Source organism: Dromaius novaehollandiae, chromosome 5 (genome assembly GCF_036370855.1).
Source record: "Dromaius novaehollandiae isolate bDroNov1 chromosome 5, bDroNov1.hap1, whole genome shotgun sequence".
NCBI classification, from domain to species: Eukaryota; Metazoa; Chordata; class Aves; order Casuariiformes; family Dromaiidae; genus Dromaius; species Dromaius novaehollandiae.
Genome location: NC_088102.1, coordinates 55,463,892 through 55,483,316, shown reverse-complemented (window position 1 = coordinate 55,483,316; position 19,425 = coordinate 55,463,892). Strand labels below are relative to the sequence as shown.

Here is a 19,425-nt window from a genome sequence, read left to right as displayed (position 1 = left end):
AAAAATTAACAAAGCATTTGGGAAGAATCAGAAATTTCTGTATTAGTATTTTAAGAAGAATATGCTTTGATTTTGTTCTGTTATAATCTGTCTTTTTTTTTTCAATGGATACTACTAAACACATAAAATGGTGTAGAAGTATTATAATGAATTCCTTTCTTTTGCATTATTTCCTTTGTTCAATCGTCATAACTTTTTTTCCTTGACACTTCTCACTTAATTAGGGAAATGCCGGTATCTTATTATGCATATCTGAAGCTTTCAAAAACCTATTCTGTGGAAATATGAATGCATATGCCACAACTAGTGAGGTTATATGGAGTAGTAAAGACCTACGTACCTAAATCTGTCAGGAGGTAGGCAACCTTTTCATATACCTAAAACAGAAAAAAGAGATGGTGTAAGTATAGCAAATATTGTCTGTTGTGATGTCAAATACAGAATGAAAACTAGAATTAAAAACATAAGTATTCTGTTGTCCTACAGCATCAAGTAAACTGAACAGAGAAGGGAAGGCAATGTCTTAGCTGTTGATATATAGTTTCCAATGAAAATTTTATTGAACTATTTTTGTATCTTTTCTCTTTAGCCATAAAAATGTATGCATGTATATACACTGTGTATATACATACTATGTGTATATATATAAATATTTATACACACACACACACACACATATATATATAAATCAAGAGCCTATAAATCAAGAGAAGTGCTCAAACATCAACAATTTTCTTAATGAGCAGTTAGATGCTTATGCTCTACCATTAGAAGCAAATCTATGTGATCTTAAAGTAGGGGAAAGCCTTTACCATGAATCTTTCTTTTGCATGAATGTGCATACTGAAGAGGGTTTCAGTCTTCTACTGAAAACTTCCTTATTTGGCTATTTATTAATTATCTCCAGTCTTTACTTTAAATGACAGGTTAGCCCACGATAATTACCAATTCTGAAAACACAAATATTTTCTTGAATATTTACTGTTGATAGCAAGTTACTTTCAATAGCTTTCATGTGCTTGTTTTCTGGAAAGTAATTTTTATGACTTAGAATTGCCATGTAATAATAGCAATAAATATATGACAGTCTGTTTTGAAGAATGCTTTCTTATTGCAACAAGTACACAATCTCCCTTAAAGAAATAACAACCATTGCTTTGCTGTGCTATTATTCCTTTTTACTTATTAGTGCCTGTGTTGTAATAGAAAAATGAGAAATTCTACTGCAGCTGAAGGAATAGAATTTATACCAATGCACATTGTGCTATCATAGCAGATGTTTAAACTCATTGTATTACCTGAGAGAAAAGCTTAACCTGAAATCATACATCACAGTGCTTCTAACTGTTTAACACTAATATCAGAGCTGCATTGTAAATAAGAAAGGGGAGAATTCAGAGGTCATCATTAAAAAAACCAAACCAAAACAAAAAAACAAACAAAAAAACCAAACACGGAGTAAATTCTCAGCCAGGAAGAAAATAATTTGGTTCCATTTTGAGAAGAGACTTACTGTAACAGGTAATGTAAAAAAACAAAAATGCAAATGTAGAAAGCAGTATTCTGTACTACCGTGACTTCATGACACAGTCAAAGATGTGTAGTGACAAATTAGGCAGAGAGTTGGAAAAAAATTTTGACAAACATAATATCAAGAGGAAAAAACTCTGAAATAGTAGAGTTGGGCACAGAGATATGAATAAGCAAGAACGTGTATTTCAGACATACAGTAAACTCTGCAAGTTTGTAAAAATTTCTCTTTTGAATTAATCCTTTCTTTTTAAAAAATCAAAAACTTACCACATTGAGTGACATGATGATCATAAAATTGATACAGACTCCAGTGCCAGATGTTGCAAACTGCCAATACTTTTTGATGAAATACCACTTGAAAGATGCAAATTGTTCCATAGCTACCAGACGATACACCACAACTGCAAATACTGCAGTGAGTACCAGCGAAATCTAGACATAAGCGTTTATGGAGTAGAGAAATTAGAACAAAGTAAACAATACCTGAAATATTTTCCACTGAATCAATAGATTAACAAGTATTTTATAGATTCCTATTCACTTCAGTGAGTAGACTCTTTCAGAGAAGTAAAATACTAAACTGCTAAATTAAAATGTCTCTTTACTGTACCTTCACAATACAACTATACTACACTTTTTGAAAGAAAAAACTGCATAAACAAGCAGTAAACTTGATCTGATCAGCACTGCCTATGCTGTTATATAAATCCATTAATCTTAAGGAATGCACTCATGATTTAAATTAATATTTATATCAGAATAACATTAATGTCCTTAATAATTCCAGTATTATTAAACAATACCATGAAGAATATTCCTGAGACAGACACCATCAGTCGACTAAGCTTATCAGGGAAAGGCTGAAAAGGTTCAGGTTTTCCTGTGATGGGATTTACTCTTTCCACTTGGGAATATTTAGCTTCAAACTGTGGGCGCAGTTCTTCCTGGAATAACATGAAAGATTCCATTTATTTTGTAATTATTTCACTGTATCTAACAGTATTGAAGTATCAAACAACCAGACATACATATGATATAATGCTAATAAATTTATACTGATAAAAATTCTTTCTTAAAATCCTCCAACCCAGATATCCAAACAACTTGCTCTTGTGAAAATCCCTGGGAGCAGCTCAAGGGTCCCTCAAAGAGCAGAAACAGTACAGCAGTGCAGTACAAGTTTTCCTCATTTTGTGATGGTATTAAAAAGATCATGGGTCATAATGCTGATTTAAACACTAGTTTCTCTGCAGAAATTGGTAAGAAAACTATAAAATTAATGCCAGTTATGATGGTGTTTTTTGTGATACGAAACCATGTATTAAGAGCTGATAGCTATTATCTACAAGTCTCTTGAAACCTATAAAAGAGTAACGACAAAGTCCGTATTGACTTAGACTGCATTTGAGTCACCAATATAGCTAAATTATATTACATCTGTATTCACTACTGATTTATGGAGTAAAGTAATGAAATCATTTGACCACTGCTGATAGTGATAGCAGACTGTTACAGGTTAAGTTATGACTCCAGGGGTGACCTAAAATCTAGGCTCTGTCCCTTCACTTGTTCTAGTACCACACCTAAGGAGGATGAGGAACCTCTGGACAGGAGACTGTAGAATTGAAAACTTTGCAGGCATCTGTGCTGACATCAATAGTAGTTACTAACCTCTGTACGTGTACTATTTTGCTTTTTGCTTAGTTTTCTTCCAAAGTTACTGTGGGAACTTTGTACAGAAATGTGGCTAACTGCTCATCCAGAGAGTCCCATCAAGACTTTAACATACTTCCCCTCTTTCCCAGCATATATTGATGTCTGTTTTAGGGCACTATTCATTCCACAGGGCTTGAAACCTTGAAATGGCTGGGCTTGCTAGGGTAGAGCAGAACTTAAAAGTTTGAATTGCCTTTTACAGGAGTCACCTCCTTTTTATGACTCCATCTCATCACAGGTTTTTAAATATGGATGCTCATATTTTTATTTCTATTTAAGAATCCATCGTAAGCAAAGCAAAAGTAATTTCCATTCTTTCTTTTAAAGGATACTTTTAATAAATCCAGAATTACATTGCATTTGTATCTCAAGTTACAGAATACACAAGTATTCTTGTACATTTTCAAGTATACCTGTGTATTCTGCAACTAGAGTTATAAATGCAAATATAATCTGAATAGCAATTTCAGATTACTGGCATACAATATGTATCAGTAGTTACACTTATATCATGCTGATTGCAAGATTTTCAAATTTACTTCTGTTTTGTATTACCTCTTCATCTTCCCAGTCTATCAGGTCCCAGTCATAGGTTAATACAGCTCTCCGTCTTTTCCAAAACTCTAGAAATACTGTAGCTGTGGAAATCACAAACTACATTTTAGTTACAGAAAAGAAAGAAAAGAAGTCCTTGCAGATTTCAAAAAAAATCAACGATATGTAAATTGATAATTCAGGAAGGATGAACTACTGAAGTACATGAAACTCTTTGAGATTGGGAAATGTTTTAGCTTATGTAAATAGTAGTTGAAATTTGAGTAATAAAAGTAATAAAGATACAAGTTGTGGTCTCGGAGGAATGCTAGACTCACTTAAGGGACAAATGACATATCCGCAGTCGAATATACCCTGCTCTTGGAATGCTGTTCATTTCATCCTGTCCTTACCCTCAGCTTTGGAATAAGTTGCTTACTTATTTGTCTATAAGTTACTGCTTTTAGGCTCTGGTATAACATGAATAATTAATAAACATAATGTCTCCTATGGTATTTATGTGCATGGAACACTTTCTGCTACAACGATAAAGAAAATCATCCATGTAGATTAACCAGTTGAGGCCTAATAGCTAACTATACCTGCCAGCTAAAGAGCCTTCCTCTTTTCAAGGCTCACCTGATCTTCTCAATAAATGCTGCAATACTCTCAGACAATCATCGTAATCACAGAATTCATGGTAATTTTGCTGTGATAAAAGGCTATTGAGAAAGTAGAGTCAAAAGCTAAAAGTATAAAAGAGGAACCCTGGAAAAAGCAATTCACAAAGAACTTCTCTTGTGCTAATTTCCAGTTAAAATGTCAGTTGAAAATCATCAGAATTTTGAAATTCAAATATCTGGCCAGTTCTACAGAAAGGTCTGGATCTTTCCCAGCCTGTCTTCATTTTACTCCATTACTCTACTAACCCCACTAGTCAGACTTCCTTGCAATCAAGTGCCTCCAGTCACAGCTGCTAGGTATTACTGACTCATCTCTTATCCAGAACTCTCAACTCTGAAAGTGCAAAGCCTTGACTTTTACCAACGACCTCTGTATGAAAACAAGACATACAGTGGATGGATAATCTAACCATTTGAACTGCAAGGAAACAGCATTCATGTTCAAACACTTCTCTGATGTGGGAGAGCATCTTCGTGCCTAATCCTGCTGTCAGGAGTTTTGGATAATTTAGAAGGTCAAACACAAGCCTCTAGCTTCCTAAGGAAGATCTTCTCTAGTGCTTCTCCCGCTTTTCAAGGCACACATTGCTTCCATTTTACAGCTCTTACTGTAGTTCTGAATTTTAAACCTCCCTTTCTTTTTGTACAGCATTTTGGTAGAGGCCCACTCAGGGATATATCATTCAGTGCTTTGCAACAGAATTTAAGTTTCTCTCAATTCTTATTTAAGTTACCTAATGTTTATTACCCTTAGTCTGCCTTACTGATGAGGAGCCAAAACTTTTAGGTACGTGCTTTACACAGTTCTTAATCTTTCAGAAGGCAAATAGGATGATGACTGGTGGTTAAGACAGGAAAGATTCGTTGTGTTTTGATATAATCTTAAGTATAACAAAAGTTTGACACTGCCAAGGGAAAAAATGATGAATGACTGCTGTTAAATGCTGTGAATGGAAATAAGCCAGTAGAGAAAGAAAAAAACAAACCGAAAAACCCACAGAGCCCAAGGCTACCATGTCAGCACATCTCTTTCAATAATACAAATACAGATGAGACAGCTTAGTCTCATCTCCCACTCCTGGAGTACTCTGAAGCACCTTGACTCCATAAGGTCACAGCTCAATCTGTTAGCACTTGAGCTCACTGCTGGAGATGCTGCCTTCCAGCAATACAGGGCCAGCACTCAGCACCAGCATCCTGGCACTCCATGCTGTACAGGCACGAAACATAGCCAAGAACTGAGTCGCAAATAGAGTACCTCCCAACAATACTTTGAATCACTCAGGCAAACAGCTTTTACCTTTCACAACAAGTAAATTAAACTGCTAACAGATAATGCTCTCTCCAGGGAGAAAGAGAGCATCTTACCAACCCCACTGCAGAGGCTGGGGGCTTCATATCACTACAGTGGTATGCATTTCACACCACTGTAATAAACGCATTCTTAACAGAATTGCAGCCACTATTTTTTAAGGTCTTGCTATTTTAAAATATTTTGTATCTATTCAAATACACTTCGTTGTTTTTCCTTTGGGTGAAGGGTTTTTACTGTCAGAAAGACTTCTCAGCACCGTAATGTGTGTGTGGTGGTATGAAGCTTACTGTTGACCCTAGTATAGCATTTGTCATTTGGTTAATGTTGCACAAGATCCAAATTTGGACTCACATTTGTGGTGTTTGTTTTCAGATCTTGAGGTTAATCTGTTAGAAGCAAGTCCATCCAGACACAGCAACAAAGATAAGCTTGATAGTGCACACTGCTGAAGATTTCCTTAATGAGAATACTGGATGCCAAAGAACGCCAAACACAGAGGATCAGACTCCATCCTCTTCCCTCTCACAGACCACCACCTCATGCCACACAAATAACTTAATACTGCAAAAGGGGTAATAGAAATCCTTCCACTTGTCCACTGCAGTATTTCATGAAAACACCACTAGTTGCTCCCATTTAAACACCTCCTCTGTACGTCATATGTTCAATCCTTATCTTTGTGAATCGCGAACCAGACAGTTCTGCACTGTCCAATACAAAATAAATATCCTCCCAATAGATTTTGCTTCTCATATTGATGTGAATGACAGGTAATATTTGGCTGGCTACCTTTACACCTCCCACTAGCTCCTGATTATCAGAATCAGTAAATCTGTTCATGAAATTAACTTTATCACTGGTAATACTCCTTTAAAGTCACTGAACTAAAGGAACAATTATGAGGTCTGCTATGACATTTATTTCTCCTCCCCTTCAACTGGTATCAAAACACACACAAACACACACGCACACACACCAGGCTGTATCTCCCATTTTGCATCTGTATTGGATGCACATTGCTACTAGTTGCTTTTGTGCCACCCTTTCTATTCCTGTCACAGCCTCACTCCCATTTTCATGGGATTATTTCCTCCCATTTTCCACACTACAGGGAGGAAGGGAGAAACAGGTATTGAGACAGCTCATTCCAGGAGGATGCACATTATAATGCAGGCCTTAATCTAAATTGCTGCATTAACTTGCAGCAAGACAAAAAAAGAAGCCAGGAATTATTGCACAGATGTCACCCAATCAAACGTGAAGGATGCAGCAAGACATAAAGACTTATGAATGGGAGTTTGCACCCTTTATCTCTTTCGAAGGTTTGAAGAGCATTTCTAGGCAGCAAAGTCCTTAAACAAAAGAATTCATCTCCACAGGGAACTCCCCCACAATTTCAGGCAATCGAATCTGTTTTTTCCAGGAGCTGAAGTTAACATGGTGGTCAAAATCATGGAAAATCAGTGACATAATACAGGAGAACTGACAGCTTCCACTCTGGCTGAAAGAGGTAAGGCTCTCCAGGTAGAAATATATATTTTTTAATAAGTGTCTTTGTAGAAAACTCCTAATTTTATGATAAATTTTTGATTAGCTAACGTTACACCCTCAAGGGAGTACATCTTTTTTTTTTTTTTTTTTTCATACAAGGATATTATATGCAAGGCTATCAATAAAAGACTTAAACATACTGCAGATAAAGATTATTGCTGCTAACTGAATATCACTGGAGACACTTAGAAGGAGTTACGAAATAGTATTTGCACTTGATCTTTTAAAAATTTAAAGTGGAAACAGATAACAGTATCACAGCATTCCACTCCAACAATCAGGCAACACCGAAGCGCTTCTGAGCCTCTCTTCACTGCATGCCAGTCTAGAATAAATGTACACAAAGAATTAAAGCACAAAAACACCCTCACATGTTGAAGACATCAGCATATAAAAAGTTATATATGATATACTTGGCCTTTCTCATTTTTATCTTAATCTGGTACTATTTATATAAAACCTGCAGGAAGGTGAGTGGTAACATTCAGATTTGTATCTCATTTTCAGTATTCCAAAGCAAAAATTACTGACATCCGCATTTCTGGATAAATTCACAAAATTTGGATTTAGATTGTTACCTTAAATTATTGCAATTCTGAACATATTGGCTGATAGGATCAGACCCATTTCCAACAGTGCATTTTTCTTAACATAACTCATTTTAATGCTTGACTCTGTAGAAGACACACCTTTTTCCATTTTTATCTCCAAAAACTCTACAGGAGGAACCTGTGAAATAAAAAGCTATCTTTTGCTAAAATAATAGCTGTTCACTACATAGAACAATAGTTTTTATAGTTTTCAGAAAACAGTTCCCCTTTCGAAACACCAGTTCAAAGATTTTCAAAAGATTAAGCAGTAAGTATTACCTATCTACTTCGCTGTAAATACTGCAATTTCTGTGAACTCTATAATGATAGAGCTCAAGCATGACAAGGGTGAAGCCGGTCAGCCGAGGTCCCAGGTGCTCTGCGGTGTTGAGCCCAGCCCTGCCCTACCTCACCGCACTCGTACTGTGCATTCCTGACAAGTTGACGCTGTCACATTTAGAGTACCTGCATTCAAGTGTTCCCACCAGACTAACTGCACTCCGTGCCATAGCAGTATTTCGACAGGTACTTGCATATATTGTAGAGCTCAAAGGTAAGTCTGAGGCTTTTTGTATGCTTATTAGTGAACCTGATTAACAATCACAGTGCTCTTTTAATGCAGTAGATAGGAAAATGATCGCTACTGTTGTAGCCAAATTCTACTTGGAGTATATTTCTGAGAAACCAACAATTAACTAAACTAAACTAAACCTAAAGTAAACTAAAAACTGATTAAACAAATTAAAAACTGTTCTGTGATTTAAAAGTTAAAGTAGAGAAGTAACAGCCATAAACAATGACAATAATTCACTCAAATTCATATTTTCCTTTAGTTTATATTAATGCTCCTTATCAAGCAAATACAGAATTTCTCCCAGAGTCAGTCCAGAGTCCGTTTTAAATGCTATCAGGTGGGACAGGGGTGTTCTGTGTATGTTAACTCATAACACATTTCTGTAAGGAAAGATACTGCTACAGTGTTACTGCTTCTGCTGACTTTAGTTATACAGAAAATGAACATGAAATCCAAGGCTCAGAAGTTCTGCTAGTAAATATGTACTTGTCAGGCTGCTGGCTATTAACAGAGGGGAAAAATTAACAGAATTATGAAAACAATTAAGATTTAATCCCTTTTTAAATAATATTTCTAAAAATATATAGAGATTATTTTCTCAGTACAATAAATAAAGAATTTAAGCTTGATAATTTTATATTCCTTGCTCACTAGATTTAAAAGTATCTAATCTTTGGAAAGCAATCTTAGAGCAAACAGTCACAGGAACGAACATCCAATATACTTCCAGGATCACCATGTGCTATTATTTCTTTCTGAATTTTTGAAGAAAATCTCTCTACGTTTTGCTTTATATTTGTTCCCTCTATTTTTAGCGTACTGATGCAAAGGTAAAAATAATCATCTGCTTTATGAAGCTTAAAAAGAACAGTAAACATGGTAAAGAATTCATTGAAAGTGCTGCAAATATGAACGTGTTATTCCAGACCAGAAGAAACAAAGAAGTGCCATTAATACTTTGCTCGTGTCACTGTTTACTACATAAATTTAAATACATTCTAATCATAACTGTGAGGAAGGAAAATGGTGCAAGGCTCCACTTATTAAGATGTGAAAATTTATAGTTCTGAAGATATTATCTATCCATAAGAAGGTGGTTAAATTATTATTTTCTTGCCAACTACAGAAGGTTTGCAGACATTATGCTTATTACTGGCAGGTGGGGGGTTACATTCATGAAATACTTACTGCAATTGTTTTATTTATAGTACCAAAACCCTCTGCATTTTTAAAAACCTATCGCACCCCTGGATATACATTTATATGAAAATCATCTTTTAAGAATGAATTCGGCCACTCTTTTCAGAAATTGCAGAAATATTGAGAGCAAATCTGAGCAATTTAAGGAAAACAAAACCAAATATACTATCAATGCAACGCTCATCATGATGTCTGCAGTCTCAATAGACTTGAGCCCCAAGAAGACTTGACTTGAATGGGACCAGGACCTCACCCAGAGTGTGGGGTGTAGATGTACGTATATGTGCACTAGCAGCTTCATATAGAATACTTTTTTTCTGTTAGGCAACCTTAGTTTTTAACTGACACCAGAATGGAAAAGATATCTGTAGCCATTTTCCAAATTTTCTTCAATTAAAATTCATGAATTCTGTAAGATATAGGTCCAGATCCTGCTCAAAATGGCTGTGCCTACAACACAATTTTAATCTACACCAAGAATGTGCCTCTAAAGCAAACGTCCTGACGATCTCCACCCATTGCCCTTTGGCTGACACCACTGCAGTCTCAGAGCGCGCAGCCGAGGCTCCTGTCAGCAAACTAAGTGATGTGCTCCATGAGGGACCTAAAGTTCGCCAGCTGCTAATGGGTGTTCAGTCCATGGGAAGAGATGAGGGCTGGGCCAAAATAACCCCCTCCAGAAACGTGTAAAGCGTGGATGTCAAGTCCTCAGCACCTCTACGTGTCTTCCACCACTGGGCTGCAGTTTTTCTAGTATAGATGCAATCTATACTGAGGTTCACACTAGAGTCATTTTTAAAGGAAATTGTACCCATACCGTGGTGAATTAATACTAACTTCAAATAGGGGCCTCTATGTCTCTTTATAGGGCCACACCGAAGAAGAAATTCAAGCCTTCCTCTGTTTGGAGTCAGTTTTTTTTTTTACCCAGCTATCTTAGGTCTCAGATGAAATCTAGCTCTAGCAGCACAGAAGCAAGAGCAGAGTGCAAACTCCACTTGGTGGATGATCACGGTGGCGACCAACCTATGCAAAACCTCATTCTTCACGCTAAATAAAATTAAAGCTAGATTAGTAATCCCTATCTTAAACTGCAGCCAAATCCCATGCAGATATAATTTCCACCAACTTCAGGCTACATCTGCTTTACCAATTTCCATTGAGTTAGTACTGATTAATGTCAACACCAGTGAATCAAAAGGGGAGAATAAGTTTTTGCTAGTAGTCTGTTCATAGTTTCCTGACATACATATTCGACTATAAGTAAATCTAGCTAACTCAAGGTTCGGGTTCTTCTGTTCTTCATGTTTTGGCTAATCTATAAGCATTGCTGTTTTCCTGGAATAGTATGATTTGCACATTAAGCTCTAAGGGCAATGAGTGTCTTTGAGGAGCTTCAATGTTTTTCTAAACTGTATGAACTGCATGAATGTTGCACTAAAAAAAGAACAGTTAATTATTATACGCAAAAGGGTTTCCAGGAAGTGCAGTTCTTTATAGCCTCAGAAGTACAGCATACAATCTTCACAGCAAGGAGGTTTCTCCTCTTTTGTCCTCAAGAAGAAAATTACAAAAACTGGCAAATCATACATACAAAAACACACAGAACTTGTTCAGTAGGGATGCTTACGCCTTAGTACACTGCACTAGAAATGGCAGATGCAGTAAAAATGAACTGATAGATTCAAGTTACAGCCAAGGGAAAATAAAAAATATGACAAAATTCACTTTGTTCACTAACATGACTACTAATACAAGGGAGACAAGACCATGCCATGAATAAAAACAATAGTACTGGTAAGATGAAAGCAAATGTTTGAAAATCTTGTAAAATATATTAGCTTTTTCTTCCTTCGCTGCTTTGTAGCTGTTTTTAATACTGACAAAAAGAAAAGAAAAATCAAATACTTGGATTGCACAGCATTTCATAGTCACATGAAGGTGCATCACTCAAATTACAAATGTAACTGGAGCTGGTAATTGAAAACCTTTTTTTTTTTTTTTTAATCCTGAGTTTGAAGGATAATGAAAAAGAAGCTTTCTTTTTTTTTTCTAAATAAATTACAAATATTTCCTAAGAATAAATACTTCTTGCCATATAACTGACTTCTTAGGAAGTAAGCAGTCTGGAAAAGTAGAAAATATGTTAACAAGCAGATTAAATAGCTTTTTATAAATACACATACATTTCAAATAATGATCCCAGCTTCTAACCACAGAACTCAGAGGACAAAAGGAATAAAATACATACAAAATGAGATACATTGACATGATTAATTATCATCCGTCCATTGATGAAACATCACCCATAGCTGGGTGCTATCTACTCTTACTGTATTTGTACTTTCCATTACCACTTTGTCATATAGAATGAAGCTAAGTTAGGGAAAACCCACAATTATATTAATAAAAATGATAAGGAAAAAATACAAAACAGAATGGGAAGCAGAATGGGAAAAAAACAAAGTTATTTCTCCCCGGTATAAACCTCTGTTTTCCAGATGCCCACATACACAGACAGCTAGTTAATTAATGATGCTGAAGATATAACTTACATATACTTTTTATTGTGCTGGCACATGAGACGTTTTATCGGTGAGTTAAAAGCAACATGATCTCAACCTCTCTCTCCTGCTCCAGAAAATAAACCAAAACAAAAACCCCACAGATATACCCTGAACAGCATACCTGCTATAATCAAGGGGCTTAGAAATGAGCTCTCCTCATTTTTTTCCATCTAACATTTGAAAATTAGTGGATAATACGAAGCTTCTAGTTTTCTATAGGAAAAGAAGTTTCCATATCACAAATTCAGTATCACTGACAATCCCTGGGCTGATTTAGCTTTCAATTTGCTCCTGGCAGCATTCATACGGTACTCATTGCTCAGGGTCACAACACATCGTTCATCATATTTCGGCACTAGATGTAACAATTATATTTCTTGACAATGACACACAACTTTCTTTAGCATGCTCTTAGCAGTACTACCTGGCCAAAAAACACTGCCTAGAGCATGCTATTCAAGCTTGTATCATTATGTCATTCTATAGTAAAGCTGTTATTCCCTTCCAAGTTTGGAATATTCTTGAGCAAAGAGTTTTTTATTGTTCATTAATATTGTTTCAGGACATTATTAACACTCAATAAGGTTTTCAACATCAGCATGCGGTAACTACTGTGACTTCAACAGTGTAACACCTCTTTAAATTTTTAGCAGTTTATTTGGGTCTTCACTGCTTTGTTTTGCAAATGAAATAATATACAAAAGTGATTTTTTTGCAGGTCCTATACATAACAAAACAAACTTTGAAGTCAATACCATGCAACGCTCCTGTGGAATGGTTTTGTTTTTTCTGCTAGCAAGGCTGCAGTGGACTACAAACAATATTGAGGGCACAACAGTAAGTGAAACAAATAAGGAAAAAAGCTCAATTACAGGTGCCAATCAGGCTCTGCTCCAAGTAACTTCATACAGATCTGCTCTGCTTACGACTAGTGCCATAAATCTTTCCATTCTAAGTCACGCTGCACTAACAACTGCTGATGGAAATGTAATGAAAAGAGCACAGAGAAACAATCAAACAAACAATACATCTCTGAGATCCACCGATGGCACCGTTTCATTTTCAAATGTCACTATGGTATCAGAAGATGGAATAAATAACTCTGCCACCAGCTTCAACAGAATCCCAACATCTTCAGCAACGCCTACAACAAAGGGTGACTTTTCCACAGTGCCCAGAAGTGCTGCTGCTATTCCCACGGATACGCCGCCCACAGTGGCACCCAGCGACATCTCCCACAGCACCCACTCTGCCGCGACGCTCTCCGGGGAGAGCTCTGCCACAAACCCTGCACCATCGCCTCCTGGCGGCCCACTGACGTCGTCCTCTGCGAAGCACCGCACTCCGACGACAGACTTCGGTCCATTGCGGCAGACAACAGGGCCGAACCAACATTTTACCAACACCTCTATTACATCATCTAATTCAAAAGATACCAATGGAGGTAAATATCTAACTAAAGGTCCAACAGATTTAATAAAGTTCTAATGCTGAAAGCAAACGTCTTTTTCAATGAATGGGAGGCTTCACAAGATGTGTGAATTAATATGTGATCTAGTACAGACTAAAACTAAAATTCACCTGAAATCAAAAATAAAACGCACAGGTACCTTTTAAGAGTTTTCTCACACTTTGGCTATAAAACAGCTGACTCTTTTTACACTTCTATTATGCCAGCATAAAATCACAGTCCCACACAATCCTGCAACACCAAATCTCCACATCTCTGGAGTTCATCGGTGCGGAGTACTACTGATGGGAGTGCAGGATAAAAAGATTTTTCAAATTATTTGTTATTTGTGTTTTTACATTTTTACAAGAGCTCAGGAAACTTATGGTAGATATTGTTTGTTCACACTGGAGTGGACCTGTAAAGCAGATGTGCAGAAACGAGATAAAAAATGCGTAACACATCAACTTAAGCTCAGAAACTTTGTGACAAAGACAACTTCTTATAAACACTTCCAGGGGAATTGCTCATTATGCATTTGGTTATTATCAAGTTAATTATGCAAGGGAAAACAATGGAGTATAAAACTGCCATAGCACTTTTCTATACTGCTGTTCTGAAGTATGTCTTCAGGAAAAGAAATGGAAGATGAAAAAACAGTAAGTTTTTGCCACTAATTAGCTTTCAAGCTTTTAAACAGAGCTGAAAGGCTTATCCATCATATCCAGTACAGTACAATTTGTACTAAGAACTGAAGGAGCATTAGGCTTTCATGTTCCCATCGTAGTTCTAAGAATTACAATATACACTATTTTTAGATAGCATCACTGAAAAGGAAGTGCGTGGGGGAAAGCAAGTTCATTTCCAAGAGAAAGAGAATACCTTGAAGAAATTTTAAGGAATCGGGAATCTTGGAGGAACGCAGTCCTTTTGCTAACTGAACAAGTGCAGAAAGCATTATTAGACTTCTGGATGGATACTCAAAATTGGTACTCTAAAATGTAAACACTTGAAATTCAGAGGCTGCAGTTTTAACTACTGGCTTAAACAGAAATAATTACATTTAAACAGTGATTGTTGCTTATTTTTTAAAAATTAGATGGTAGGGCTTGATTTTGTAATTAAACCAGGCAACTTTTTTGACTAAAAAATACTTAGCTTTTTTTTTTTATCATAGTTTTTCCCTTGAAATCATGGACCTTTCTATTTTCTTCTATATAGGCACATAATTTCTGCAGAGAAGCTGATTTAGTCAGAGTCCACAAAGTGCTTCAGACAGTGAATGTCTCAATCCACAAAATCCTCAGTTGGTATAAAGTGAGAGTGAAATATTTAATCTTACAAACTTATTATTCTGATCTGTCTCTTTTTTCTCTCTTTCTCTCCTAGAGAAAACCAACAAAGGAGGAGTAATATTTGGTGTCATTTTAGGAACCATTTTGGGATCTGTGTTATTTGGTCTGATTGGATATTTCATCTGTGGGAAGAAAAGTTCTGAATCATTTTCCCACAGACGACTTTATGATGATACAAGAAGTGAACCAGGTAAGGAATAGCAAAAGCGTTATGCATAAGACTACTTTTTATTTCTGGACAGTGCTGTTTAAGTCGTTTGGTCCTACTGAATTATTAGAAATCATACCATCAACTCCACTAGAACTACCTTTTTACTGACAGCCTGCTAAAAAGATACTGGAGTGTTCAAAACTATAGATCAAAAGCTCTCCCAAAATTTGACTGACTGAACAGCCAGACTCTTTACTCATCGTACTTCAGTTACAGGATGAGGAATGAAACTATATCTCTCTTCAGGAGTAAATATATATTAAGAGGCTTAAAAAGATCTCTTTCGTCTTCTCCATAAATATGTATAAGCTTATATTAAAGTATAATCACATATTTTCATCCATTCATTGTATGTTCTTGGACTTTTTCTAAAATGCTAAAAAGATTAGAGGGTAATCCAACTTTTTTCTTATATAAAATTAGACCAAAATAAAACTCAGGCAATATGTCCTTTGTGGTTTAGATGCAACAGCTGAAAGCTGCCAGAAAGTCAGATTAGGTATCAGCCTTAAAAGTCAACTGACCATGATATGCCTCTGTGAAGAGGCTGAAAAATGAGCCTGTAGAAAAGACTGAATTTAAATTAAGTTTATACTGAACAGCAGAAATCTTAGTACAGAAAAACAAATATTTGTTTTCAATGGAATGACAGAAAACATGCTAACAAGCAGTGTAGAAGTTCTGCAACACCACTGTGTTAAAGATAAAATTTACTTATGATCTTTCCAGGAAAGTTTTACGAGTCACATAAACTCCATTATCTAGAATCATCTAGGATCACTTGGACTTGGAATTTAGAGAAATTAAGAAGCTTTTTAGTCTTTAAATCTTTTAAAAAATTTAATAATCTATATTAATCATTGTATCAAGCATAGCTATTATAATAAACACTTCAGATATGGATTATTTATATATAGCATAACCAAGTGAAATTTCTCTTTTTGTACTTGTTTTTTTAACAAATATTTCCAGTTTAATAGAAATGGTTCATGCACAATTCTTAATTAGTATCATACCTATTAATGAAACTACTTTAGAGTACTACCTACAGCAAAACCAGTTACTTATTATAAAAGTCTATCACTTTTTTGCAGCCAACATGATACACTACAACATTTAAGTATTAAAGTGTCATAATCTTCCATCACACTACAGAGATAAAAGACTGATCAGTTTTTGCAAAACTGAGAGGCTGGACATTTTGGATCCAGATATTTTTCAAACTAATATATAGGGAACAAGAATATTGTACAAGACCAGCTCATCTACATATTTTTGTTCTTTTGTGGTTCTGTATATAATTATATAAAACCTGCCTGTAAGGAAACATGCAAGTTGCTTATAAGCTAGTGTAGATTCATTTCAGCCTTAGCCTGTAGCTGCATTTTACCCTGAAATCCATGTGAGCAACAATGCTTTCAGCTCAAGAAAGTTACTTTCTCCTAGCTGAAGACAGAAAAAATTCTCCTGCGGGTAAAGCATCAGCCTAGAACCATTCTGCTATAAACACTTCTCTAATAAGGACTCTATGGGAGTTAATGGGAGGATACTTGTTACCTGTCATCATTAGATTTTGAATCAGGGTTTTCCTCTGTTCCTGCCCCAGGCCTCCATATGGAAGGAAGAGGATAACAGGGTTTAGCTGCAAGGGACTGCTAAACCGTGAGGTACCCAAAGTAAAGGGATAAGCATCATTCACGCAATACATCAACAATAATTAAATTATCCTTTTCAGTTCTGCAGTTAGACAACTCACTTGGACCACACGATGTGAGCTTTGGACAGATGTGTTACGACAAAACCAGCGCGACAGACAAGGCAAAGGAAGACAACACAGGGTGCCCGAATGAAGGCATTGCAATGGATAACATGACGCCATCCTACCCCTCAGAATGATACGTGCTTCACATTACACACTCACTCCTTATCTATATGCTCCTATTTTTCCAAAATGATCTGCTGCTACCTTACAGCCATTACTGCACAAATAATGTTTAAGACAGCAAGCGAAAATCACAAGATACATTGATATGTAACAGGCCATGCCCAGTAGCAGAGCATCACTCTTCTGCTTTTTAATGAAATGCTCAGCCTGCAGTCTTCCTGGAAGGATATTATACCTGCTTTACTAATAACAGTATTAGCAAAATAGCACACAGGTAAAATTCTCCCTTGTGTATTCATTTGATATTGGTCAAGAATACAGACATTGTAACAAACCAAAATTGGACTTGAATTGTGATAATAGTTTAGCCAAGACAAAAATCCCCCAAACTTAACTACCTTGATGAGAAACCACTCCATCAAACATGGTTTATATCTGATTAATGACTCAGGGCATTACTTTCCCCGCATTTGCACCTTTTGAGAGAACAAGATGTATGGAAGTAGTTTATTTAGATTACTCACAGCTTGAAGTTTGTTGGGGAAAATGAAACTACTGAGTAACATGGACTGTGACTCTCTGATGACACAGAGTTACAATCACTATTGAAGGAGAAAACAAAAGGCTGAAGCTTCTATTTCTCTGTCAAACTGATCTACCTGCATTGCAGCCTAGACCTGTAGAAATGATGCAAGTGATTTTGGCACAGATTAGATGGAAGAAATACTTATTTCCTCACGGAAGGAAAGGAATTATTTCTGCCATGTACATAAACATCTTAAAAAGCATGCTTTGGTTTTATTCAGCTAAAAAGTAAATGATATACTGCATGACACAATATAATGCATGGAGATATAATGCAAATTATATTACAGTTCATCTGTTTGCAATTACCACAAATGTCTAAATATAAAGAAAGAATACGAGAAAGACAAAGCAGTAGAGGCACAGAATAAACAAAGTGAAGGGCTGAGAAAATTACTGTTCACATGGAATACATGCTTGTTACTGTGACTCTGTTAAAACGCCTTACTTAGTGTGTAGATGGTGGATCAAGCTGATGAAGTTACACCCCTAAGTGGCTGAGAACGTTGCAATAAGGGTTCATTTGTCTTGTGATCAAATTACATACACAAGCACACACACCAGAGAGAAAAAATGGGACCCATTTATCCTACCGCAGATGAGCAAAATAGATATTTATTTTAAAATAGCTAAATGAATACAGAATTGAGTGTGTAAGGGTTGTGTTAGCATTCCTGCATTGAGTCTACCATGAAATCAAAATTACCATCAAAAGTAGAACCTGATTTGTAACAGTTTCCAGCATATTGGATAGCAGACTGAAAATCTGAGACATATTCACCTGTATTAGGCAATGGCAGGAAAGCAGAGTACCACTCTGTTGCTTAAAATTAAGAAAAAATTAGTGCTCAGCTTTCAGTTTCCTTAGCACATATTGTGCTGTCTTTCCTGATAACTATCTTGGCACTATCACACAAGCAAACTCCTCCTTACACTTGTATCTTGACTTAGCTGAGAACATAAAGAGTTCTCTCTAGGGAGAACTTGTAGATAGAGATGAAGTGACACTAAGAAGCTACCAGTGCTGTCTACACCAGTTACCATTTAACTAATAATGAAGTGTATTTTAGGACTTTATGAGACTAATTAAGAATAATTGCAAGGCTATAACAGCAAGATGAGGAGCTAAAGAAGAAATATCACTTAGGCAAGCAATTGAAATGTACTTTCAGTTATATTTATATTGTCGTAACTTTTAATGACTTAATTGTGCATTTGGTATGCATGTGCGCATGTGTGTGTGTGCGCATGTCATCTACATGTTTGGTGCTTTACTGCTTTAAATATCTTGTTTATTGTTTTACCAGGACAGGCTCTAAAATTTTTGACATTAGTTCCTCCTTCACTTTCATCTCTGTTAAAATCATTAATGCTTATTCATACATGTTATGCAAATAAAGGTGTTATGTGCCATTCAACTCTATTTACAATTGCAAATCCCTGGCCTGAACATATAGACAGCTGTATGGATGGGAAATGGTATTATTTTCTCAGAGTTTACACAGGCAATATTTACACAAGCAAAATTAATTACCTCCTATTCTTTTAATATCAGTCTTCCCTATTTTCCAGGAGCAAAATATTATTAACTTCAGTGAAAGTTAATTCTATCAGGCTGAATCTATCACATGTGACTTCTATGCACTATTACATTGACCTTCTAAGAAAGGAAAGAT

General features: G+C 36.0%; 2 protein-coding genes across 9 annotated transcripts in view; one reads left to right on the top strand and one right to left on the bottom strand.

Annotated features, from left to right (window-relative positions):
- Nucleotides 1–19,425, bottom strand: part of ANO3 (anoctamin 3) — a 304,803-nt gene that overhangs the window by 99,108 nt on the left and 186,270 nt on the right. For all 8 annotated transcript variants that reach the window (XR_010389446.1, XM_064512865.1, XM_064512866.1 and 5 more), the window contains 4 exons: nt 3,805–3,887; nt 2,337–2,477; nt 1,801–1,965; nt 341–377 (listed from right to left, as the gene is read on the bottom strand). Coding sequence is in view for 7 of the 8 variants with exons in the window: in XM_064512865.1 (XP_064368935.1) it covers nt 341–377; nt 1,801–1,965; nt 2,337–2,477; nt 3,805–3,887 (426 nt within the window). In the remaining variant the exon portion in view is untranslated. The remainder of the gene's footprint in view (nt 1–340; nt 378–1,800; nt 1,966–2,336; nt 2,478–3,804; nt 3,888–19,425) is intronic.
- Nucleotides 8,262–19,167, top strand: MUC15 (mucin 15, cell surface associated). The gene is made up of 4 exons (XM_064513505.1): nt 8,262–8,475; nt 12,982–13,707; nt 15,103–15,258; nt 17,015–19,167. The coding sequence occupies exons 1-4, from the start codon at nt 8,262–8,264 to the stop codon at nt 17,173–17,175; spliced, it is 1,257 nt and encodes a 418-aa protein (XP_064369575.1). The 3' UTR covers nt 17,176–19,167.